This window comes from Camelus bactrianus, chromosome 13 (genome assembly GCF_048773025.1).
Source record: "Camelus bactrianus isolate YW-2024 breed Bactrian camel chromosome 13, ASM4877302v1, whole genome shotgun sequence".
Lineage (NCBI taxonomy): Eukaryota > Metazoa > Chordata > Mammalia > Artiodactyla > Camelidae > Camelus > Camelus bactrianus.
Window position 1 is genome coordinate 78,216,644 of NC_133551.1, and position 9,733 is coordinate 78,226,376.

Sequence of the window (9,733 nt, forward strand, 5' to 3'; positions counted from 1 at the left end):
GCGCAGGCAGGCGACGGGAGGGGTTTATAACCAGGTGTTCGAGACCTGCTGCAAGTCGCCAGTCTGTTTGCCCTGTGGGGCGCAGTGGCAAAGGGAAGAGAGGAGAAACAGGAATGAGAAACAGGCAAACAAACAGAAAACAGTAAAATGGAACTCACTACCTTAAATGTGAACCGTCTGCATACGCCGATTAAAGGGCAGAAATTGGCGGGGTTTTTTCAAATGACCCACTACATGCCGTCTTCAGTACACCATACACACAGTTCAAATATGACATAGTTTAAGGGTAAAAGGCTGGGAAAAGATACGCCAGGCCAACATTAAATGCACACCAGCATACGCGATTCAGATTGATGGCTTTATCTCATTCAGGCTGAATTTCTTCAGGAAAATGGTCTCAAAGAAAATTTTTCCCTCCACCTGGACTACATCCCCCCCAAACTGTGTCTTCCCGCCTTTCCGCACGTGCTCGCAACCTGTAAACACGCACATTCACGCACGTGTGTACCACCAACGTGCCCGGTACACTTGAAAAAATGCCCCTTTGTCAGAAAAGGGGGGATTCGCTTTACAAAGGCGCCTCTGTGTTCTCCACCTCTCTCCTAATAATATTTTGCGAGAATTCCACCCCCTCAATGTGGAAAAATTCCCTTGATGCATAATTTATTCGAACGTGACTTTGCTGATGGCCCTGAACTTTGTCTCCAGTGCTCACCCCTACACGATGCTGTAAACAGCTTTGAAAGGAAAAACGGACAGACACAGCGCAACGATCAAGCAGAGGTGCTGACGCTTAAACTCCCGCGAGGGCAGAGCCCTCACAGAGGCCTGAACGCACGGCCGCCTCTGCCCCTGCCCGGCCCCCCCCCCACCCCCCGCCCGGGACGGGGCCGCAGCCCGCTCGGCTGCCCGGCCTCCTGAAAGCAGAGTGGGAGCCCTGCTGCGCTCCTCCAGGCGCAGGCTTCGTGCCCCCAGCACAGGGCGGCGCTCCTGCTTGCTCCCGCCCGGCTCCTGGCCGATCTAAGACGCAGAGCGCAGGTCCTGCCGGACCAAGCTCTGGGCACGAGGCCGGGGCCCCCGCTTTGGGTGCACAGTGTGCAGACGGACACAGCCTCAACTCAGGACCCAGAAGGGGGTGGGGGGTCAGAACCACCAAAAAGAGATTCTTATTCTGCTGCCCCCTAGAATGAACCGAGCCCGACAGGGCCGAAGACTGCACCGTTTTGTCTTTTATTGAACGCCCTGGGGATGCTGAGCTGTGAGCCCGCGTCCCACCACGGCTGCTCCGGGAGCAGGGCCCCTCAGAAGCATCTTCTCTGGACCACAGATGTCCCAAACTCCTTGAAGTCTGCGGAGGTGACCCACATCTGCTTAAAGCTGCTCAGGGAGGTGACGACGGAGGCGCCTATCCACGTGGAGAACCCCCGGTCTGGCGGCGCCGTGATCTTGATGGGGATGCCCTTGGAAGCCAGCTGCTCCAGCTCCCGCAGGAGCCGGTCGTCGAGCCCCTGGAGCAGTGTGGTGCCCCCGGACAGCACGATCTCCCTGAAAAGGGTCTTCTGGATGTCGGCGTCACACTTGGTGATGCTGCAGGAGACCATTTTGGAGAGGCCGGGGTTCTGGATGCCCAGCTGCTCGGGCGAGAACAGGGCCTCGGGTGCCTGGTACAGCTGGTCCCCGATGGGGACGATGTTCCCGTCGGGCAGCCGGTACTCTCGGAGCACCTCCTCCGGCCGCCGGCAGAGCTCCTTCTCCGGCTCCAGGGCCACGTAGCACAGCTTCTCCTTGATGTCGTCCGCCAAGGCTTTGTCCAGCCTGCAGGGGAAGGCCCGCCCGCTGGCCAGCAGCAGCCGACTGAGGTGCTCCGTGATGTCCCTCCCTGCCACGTAGAGCTTGGTGACCGCGTGGGGCAGGGAGTAGCCCTCGAAGATGGGGACGGTGCACGTGACCCCGTCCCCGCTGTCCACCACCAGGCCCGTGACGCAGGCTGAGGCGTAGAGGGCCAGAACTGCCTGGTCCGACAGGTAGAAGGCGGGCACATCGAACCTCTCGAACATCACCTCGGTCGCCTTCTCCCGCGTCTCCCGAGGGTTCAGCGAGGGCTCCGTCATGAGCACCGGCCGCTCGCTGGCCTTGACCCCCAGCTCCCACTCAAAGAGGTGCTTCCAGAGCTTCTCCATGTCGTCCCAGCCCGTGATCAGGCCCCGCTCGATGGGGCAGTGCAGGTTTAAGACCTCGCACCTGTGCAGGGCCTCTTCGCCCACAAAGTGCTTCTTCTGACTGGCTCCTGCTGCAGCCATCTTGAACTTGGGGTGCCCCACGACGGAGCTGACCACGTGGCGGGGGCCGATCTCTCCGGACAGCCCCGCCTTGCAGAGGCCGGACCCGTTGTCGAAAATCACGGCTGGAGAGTCTAGCACGTGTGGGTTAAACATGTCTGCAGCATCCTCTTCCGCGCTGCGTCAAAACAGAGTCAGGAGTCTCTCAGGCCCCTTTGTGATGGAAGAGGCTCCTCTGGAAGTTTCGAGGGCACAGGGTTCTACGTTCCTGGGGCGTCTCCCAGGCAGGGCAACTAGACGGCCGGTCCCCGGGCGCCCTGCATCCTCACCCACAGATCTGCTCTCCTCTCAGGAAGCCCGGGCTGCTGAGGCCTTTTCAGGGACGACCGTCCCTATGTAACAATCCAGCCAAGGCAACAATTGTCCTCCACCAGCATCAGAGGGCCTGCAGGGGAGGGGGCCCGGAGCCTGTGCCCCCCAACACCTGCTGAGACTCCAAACGAGGCAGGCAGGCCCTGCCCGAGGACAGTGTTGATGGGCTTGTGGGCCTGAGGGCTACTAGCCTTGGAACCCAGTGAAGCAGCCCAGCCTGGGCCAGCCCATAAAGCTGGCATCTCTGACCCTCTGAGCAGCCACTTGGAAAGTGACAAACACACTTTCCTTTGCTAAAGGGGATGACCAAGACCCAGGCACAGGTCCAGGCTGAGGGGCGGGGGAAAGCCCACTGCTCCTTCACGGCAGAACATTCTTTAATGCAGACTCCTCCAGGAAGCTCTCAGGGATTTCTTCTTTCTTTACCCCATGATCCCTCACTTGGCTGCACGGAGTAGACGCTAAGCAGAGCCCTTTGGGACTGTTGGCTCTCTCTCCCAGCACATGTATCCCTGCTCTGGCTTGAGATCAGGGCCCCCTTTGCTCTCTGCAGCCCCGGAAGCACTGGCACAAGCAATATCTCAGTGGTCCATGGGGTTGGAGACCCAGTGGCCTGTGAAAACAGGGATCTGAGGTTTCATGAGGGGGCAGCGCCGATCAGAGCCTGCCTCTGGCCCATCACACAGTTGGTAAAGCCCCCTGAAGCACGTTCACAAATTACCAGGTCACCAAGGCTGAGGTTGAGAGGGAGGCCGGGAGGCGGTGAGGCTGCAGTCTAGCCAAGCCCAGGAGGGGCCAGGCAGAGGGGTGAGCTCCAGCCTCCTGGAGGAGCCACGCCAGCAGCACCGGCACTCACAGCCTGGGCTGGTTTCCAATTTGGGGGAGGACAGCGGGAGCGGGCAGACCTGGGAACCAGGGCTGCGTTTTTTCTGGAGCAGGGTGGAGCTGGTCCTGGAGAAGAAGATGCTCACATGATGGTCTTCCTTCCGGTCGCGTCCACAGTCGCCCTCCAGGCCAGCTCCCACCCTTCCAGGAAGCTCTCCCGGAGGACCGCCTCCCGGGGGACCGCCTCCAGGGGGACCACCTCCCGGGCACCTCCCACATCCCTCACTCCTTCTCCTGCTGGCCTCCTTTGCATGTCCTGCAGACCCTTCTAAGCCCACCAGCAAACAATGGGTAAGCACTGGCTGTGTGCCATCGATGCTGGTGTAGGTGTGTGCGGGAGACGTGCAGTGTGGACGAGCGACGGGGGAGTGCATCTCTGTGGGTGCCCCGGGGCTGAGCCTGGGGGCCTCAGTAAAGACTTTATATTCCTGAGATTCTTCCCACAGGGCACCCCCAGATGGAAGCAGCGTGAAATGCACCCTGAGGTTGATGCTGGGAGATGCCCCGCCCCCACCAGTTTGCACAGCCATCATCAGCTCCCACTGTGGGGGCTTCTAAGATTTGGCGTCCACCATTCAGGCTGCTGGGGTGGGGATGGTCAGCAGAACGTGGTGTCTTGGGGGTCCCAGACCGCTGGCATCACAGAAGGGCCGTGCACACACGTTCTCGGGCTCTGCTGGAGCTCTCTCACTGTTGCCCGACACTCCGGGCTGAATCAGGAGGAATGTGAACTCAAGGTTTCTGGATTTTGGCCCTAAAAGTGGCCCACATGGATGGCAATGTGGCCGCACTGGGGTGGGGAGGTCACACACTGGGTCGGGGCACTTGGGTGTGTCCTGGGGGCCCCAAGCTGGGGCACCAGGTGTTTGCAAGAAGGACAGAGAAGGGAGACGACAAAGGCTCACACAGAGCTCAGACTGACCGGCTGGGGGTGGGGATGCTCTGAGGCCACACCACACCGGCTGCTGTGACAGCACATAGTAACCTGGCTCGGGTCCAACACACAGCCCCCTCCCCGTCTTCCATGGGCCTGGGTGCACAGCATCCCAGAAGTAAAGTCCAGGCCCTGCCACTGGATGCAACCTGTGGTGGGCAGTCTTCTGTCCATCCGTGAGCCCTGCCCGTCCCAGACACGCTCAGACCCTCGAGGACAGAGCTGTGGAAGCCAGGCCGGCCATCTCAGCTGTGGCTCCCAGCAATGTCATCTGAGAGTTTCCAGGATCCTCATCCTGAAAGTTCGCACTCTCCCCACTGAGCCTGGGTGGCAGGCTGCCCTCCGCCCTGGCACTGGCACCCAGCCCCTCCTGGCCACCTGTGACAGCCATAGGGGGGCAGGGCGGGCCCCGGGATGTGGTCATCGCTTTGGCCCTCTCTGCTCACTTGGGAGAAGCACCCCCGCCGCTGGGCCAGCTCCCTGCCGCCATTTCTGGGTTTGCTATCAGAGCCCCACCCCGGGCGCGGGGAAGGCGCCTGCTCCCCTTTCAAGGGTCTGATCCAGCTGGCGGGTTGCCCACTGCCTGGAGAGAGGCAGGAGGGCTCTGAAGACCCCACCTCCAAGAAGTGGGGTCCTCCCACGTGGCCGCTGCGGAGATCAGTGGGCTTAGGAGCTCGGCGGGGCTGTGCTGGTATCAATCTCCTCCTGGCCCCGCCCTGCCCCCCTTCCTCCCCCCAGGCTGCTGCCCATCACAGAAGCGCCTCCACCCCTCCAGCCACCTGCGTGCGGACGCCTCTTGGGGGGGGGGGGGGCACGCGTATCTCGGTGCAGGTGTCCGCGGCCATGTCCATCCTTGCCACTTCAGTGGGTGCGGCCTTCTGCGCCACAGACTCACACGTAGCTGCGCATTCGCCGCAAGGGCTTGGTTTGCTGTTAGCGCGAGGAGGTTCTCCCGGCTCCAGCGAGACGCCTCCGTCCGGGGCCGCCCCGCCCCCACCCGCCGCCGCCGCCGCCGCCGCCGCCGCCGCCGCCGCCGCCGCCGCCGCCGCCGCCGCCGCCGCCGCCGCCGCTGGCCGCGCCTTGTGAGTCGCTGGGGCGAGTTTATGGGAGAAGCGGCTGTAACTCCGTCTCCGTCCGCAGGGCCGGGCTCAGGCCGCGATTACCCGGGAGGGCCTCCGTTTCCGCCCCATGCAGGAGGGCTCGCTCTTATTTCTGCTCCAGTGGTCGTGCCCAGCGGCAGCCACCCCAGCTCCCACGCGGCCCCCATTGCCCAGGCCCCTGATGGGGGTGGACAGCTACTGGGCAGCCTTGGGCAGCTGCCAGGCATTTGGACTTGGGAGTGGGCAGCCCCGGGTCTGCTGGACACCCCTGCTTCCCACTGCCCTGGCTGCTGGGCCGGGGCTGCCCTGTCTGTCCTGCCGTCCCTCGTTCCATCTGTCACTGGTGCCCAGGGCTTCAGCCAATTAGTGACCAACAGACTGAGCTCACTAGTGCTGCCTGACATCTGGTGGCCAGATCCTGCGTGCAGAGGCCTGGTCCAGTCGAACTGGTCGGCAGCCCGGAGGCTGTAGATGGCAGATGGGCACTGCTTGTGCACGTGAGAATGCGGGCAGGTTTGAGGGAGCTTGTGGGAGTCCAGGGGCCGTGAGTGCCTGCAGGATGCCCCCAGCAATGGCTTCTCTTCTACCCCTCTGCCCCGGGCGTTTCCAGAGGATCCCAGAGCCCTGAGCACTCTTCCTGGCAGCCTAGCCCCTTGGAGTCTCTCACATGGAACTTGTGTCACCTACCCATTCATCCATTTTCCAACTACCCACCCATCCATCCACCCATTTACCCACCTGTTCACTCATCCATCCATCCATCCACTCACCCACCCACTTATCCACCCATCCTGCTATCCACCCACCATCCACTCACCCATCTACCAGTCACCTACTCATTCACCCCTCCATCTATCCATCCAACGTCCTGTTTAATTATCTTCCCTACTCCCCTCCCTCCATCGTGCCCTTCCATCCACCTTTCCTTTCTCAGTATCTGAACTGAGTACCTCTCCTGTCTTTGTCCACCTCCTTCCTCGGTGACCTTTGGGCTTCAGCAGAGCCTTTTAGGGCCCCACAGTTGCCAGCCAGGCACCCACGAGCCCTGACTGCTCTGCTGTTCCCTTCCGGCCAGCTGCGTCAGAAATGACACCCTAAGTTACCCCCTCTCAGCCTCCCACGAGGCTGGCTCATTCAGTGGGACTGGACGGGGCAGGCCCGGCTTTGCCGGCCGATGTGACACCAGCGGACGTGCTCGTGGAGCAGGAGGAAGGAACTGACACCAAGCCAGCCCTTGGTGGGGCCGCCTGTGTTCAGCATCACTGAGTGGAGCCCCCAGTAAGTGGTAAACTAAGGCAGGCCCATGGGGGGAGGGGCAGTCTCTGGCCAGACCACCAGTTACCCCCACCCCTGCTTTTTGTCGCTAACTCTCCTGGAACTTTGGTCCTGACACAAAAATGTTTTAAAATATATTTTCACTGGAGAAAAGCTGGAAAACACAAGGAAAGCATCACACAGCTTGCTTGACCCCAGCTTGCTAAGCACAGCTGGCATCTCGGAGTCTAGGCCAGACGGGTGAGCTGTGCGTGCACCTGACCTCTCGCTGTCTTCCTGCGGCACCGGGTCGACTCCCGCGCCGGTCAGTGCTATCCGCAGCCTGCGGGTGCACCGGAGTGCTCCCACAGTCGCTTCCGCCAGCCCGTGCTTCTGGGGTAGGGTCCGCAGCCCTCCCCGCCCCGGCCCGCACGGGCGCCCTTTCTCTTGGCCTGCCTCCCTTTCCTCCATCAGAGCCGTGGGGAGGGGCCAGGCGGAGGCCTTGTGTTCCAGAGCCCGTGCGGGGCTGGGTGACTGGGAGGTTTCTCTTGCATTCCAGGGGCTCTTACGCACGTGTTGAATGGGGTGGCTGCTGGTGGCGCAGGGGTCCAAGAGATCCCAGGGCTGGCTGGGAGAGGATCCTAGGCTGGTCACCCCTCACCTGTCCCAGTGGGACTCCTGTGGGTGTGTCTACGGCCCCGAAGGCCAGGGGTTTCTTGTTCATCACTCATCTGCTTGGAGGGTGGCTGGGGAGGTGGGCAGTGATGGTGGGAGAATCTGGAGGGACCTCAGACCACAGGAGCCCGGACCCTCGACCACCTCTAGCTGCAGGTCCACAGCGGAGGGTTTGGGGGCCCTTGCTCTGGCTGCCAGCCTCCCACCCCTGCTCCCCAGCCCCGCCCCCACCGTGTCCCCCCTGTCCCCAGGCCCCTGTCTAATCTTCCCCACACAACCTTGCACACTGCCCCCTGACAGGGGCTGCGGAAGGTCCCTGGTCATTTCTTCCCAAAGTGACAACTGGCCTTTGTCAGGCAGGTGGCGGGCCCTCTGCAGCGCCCCTCCCTCCGCAGCGCCCCTCCATCCGCATTCTGGTTAGGATCTGACTGCATCATCACCACGTTTGCATCTGGGCCTGGGGAGGCCGTGGCCGGTGAGCAGTGACCTGGGGCGGAGGGCGCTATGACATCCATCCAGCCCTACAGCATCTAGGCTGCTGCTGCCACAGATCCTGATCGCAGCTTGGAGGACACGCACCTCTGTGGCCGGTGGGAGGGGGCCCAGCCCCGCCCAGCCCCGCCCAGCCCAGCCTGGCTGAGACACAGCAGGCCTCCCTGGACAGGGCATGAGCCCCACCTGGGCACATGCTGGGCCGAGAGGTGGACCCTCACCTAAGGCAGGTGTGGCTGGAACCCCAGGACTGAGGTTCTGGGGACCCAGGTTCTGGATCCAACAGAGCCGGGGCCCTGTAGCAGCTCCAGGGCTCTGTGGGGGGCCCACTGACTACGGCAGGCTGGGAGACGCAGCCCCTCAGGATCATGGTGGTGGCGGGTGGGTGTCGGCCATCGGGCAGCTGACCTTCCCAGCGCAACCCAGCCTGGTCCAGAGACGCGGCCCTGGCACCTGGGGTCTGCCCTCATCAGCTCGGCTGCTGTAATGGAGAGCCCAGGCTGGGCAGCTTACACCACAGACGCCATTCCTCGCAGCTCGGGAGGCCGGGCGCCCGGGGCCGGGGTCAAAGCCTGGTGAGGCCCTGCGCCATGGCCGCAGAGGCCGCCTCCCGGTGGTGTCCCCCAGGGGCCGAGGGGGCTCCTCAGGGTCTCTTCACTTGTTATCAGGGTGCTGATCTCACCAGGGGACCCATCCTCACAACTTCATCTCGCCACAGCCACCTCCCAAAGGCCCCACCTCCAGATACTATCACCCTGGGGGGGGTCTTTGATATAGGCATTGCGGGGGGTGGGGACACAAACATTCAGCCCACAGCGGGAGCTGTCCTGTCCACCCCTGGATGGAAGAGACCATGAGTGTGACTCCACGGGCAAGGTCCCCATCAGGGGCTCACACTCACAGTCCCCTGGCTGGGTCGCAGAGCCTCGCCCCTCCTAACTGCAGGGCAGATGGGGGAGCCAGAGGAGGGGGCAGAGAGCCAGGACGCGCCGAGGTGCCAGGGCCTCTGCCCAGGAGCAGGAGAGCAGAGGGGAGGACGGCCTGGGGGCTGGCCGGGGCCTTCACCCGCCTCCAGAGGAACAGGGGACTGGCTCCTGGGCTGGGCTGTCCTCGCTCCTCCTGGACTTGGAAACCTTGGGGCCCCATCACGTCCCCTTCTCGGATGATGTGTGTGCGTGGGGAGGGGTGGCCAGGGGCCCTGCCCGTGCTGTAGTCCCCCAGAGGCAGGACCGAGGGAGAAGGACAGACCAGAGGCAGCCCTGCAGCTGGGCTCTGGCCACGGCTGGACCAGCCCGAGGGGCTCCGTCAGCCGGGGCAGGAGAGCCACGGCCTCCCTTCCGTCCCTTCCGCCTTTATTCTTCTTTGTTCCTAAGGTAACAGGCTTTTGACTGGAAGCATCAAGGCGATGAACACTGTGAAAGTGACAGAGGAAGCCTCCTCCCCCGCCTCCCCAGCAGCACGTCTCTGAGCGTGGCCTCAGCCACCGGGGCTGAATCCTCCACGTGCCTCCTGCGCACAAGTGGGGCGCGGCTAAAACCGCAGTACCTGCGGCCCCCATCTCCCGGGGCTGCTGTGACCAAGGGCCACCGGCCAAGGGGCGGAAACAGCACGCATGTCTTATCTCCCGGCTTCTGCGGGTCTGGAGTCCGGGTGTGGTGCCCCAGGCACAGCGGCCAGAGCCCCTCCCCGGGCTGCCGTCAGGCTGCGGGCCAGGCCGCGGTCTTGTCTGAGGGGGCAGCAAG

General features: G+C 63.0%; 1 protein-coding gene across 1 annotated transcript; it reads right to left on the minus strand.

The window, feature by feature from the left end:
* Positions 1-897: 897 nt before the first annotated feature.
* ACTRT2 (actin related protein T2) lies at positions 898-5,324 on the minus strand. The gene has a single exon (XM_045518381.2). It carries the CDS (start codon positions 2,433-2,435, stop codon positions 1,302-1,304), a length of 1,134 nt encoding a protein of 377 aa, XP_045374337.1. The 5' UTR covers positions 2,436-5,324; the 3' UTR covers positions 898-1,301.
* Positions 5,325-9,733: the final 4,409 nt, after the last annotated feature.

Bases quoted from the DNA above. Each gene is read 5' to 3' on its own strand.
- ACTRT2 (XM_045518381.2), bottom strand. From the start codon at position 2,435: ATGTTTAACCCACACGTGCTAGACTCTCCAGCCGTGATTTTCGACAAC.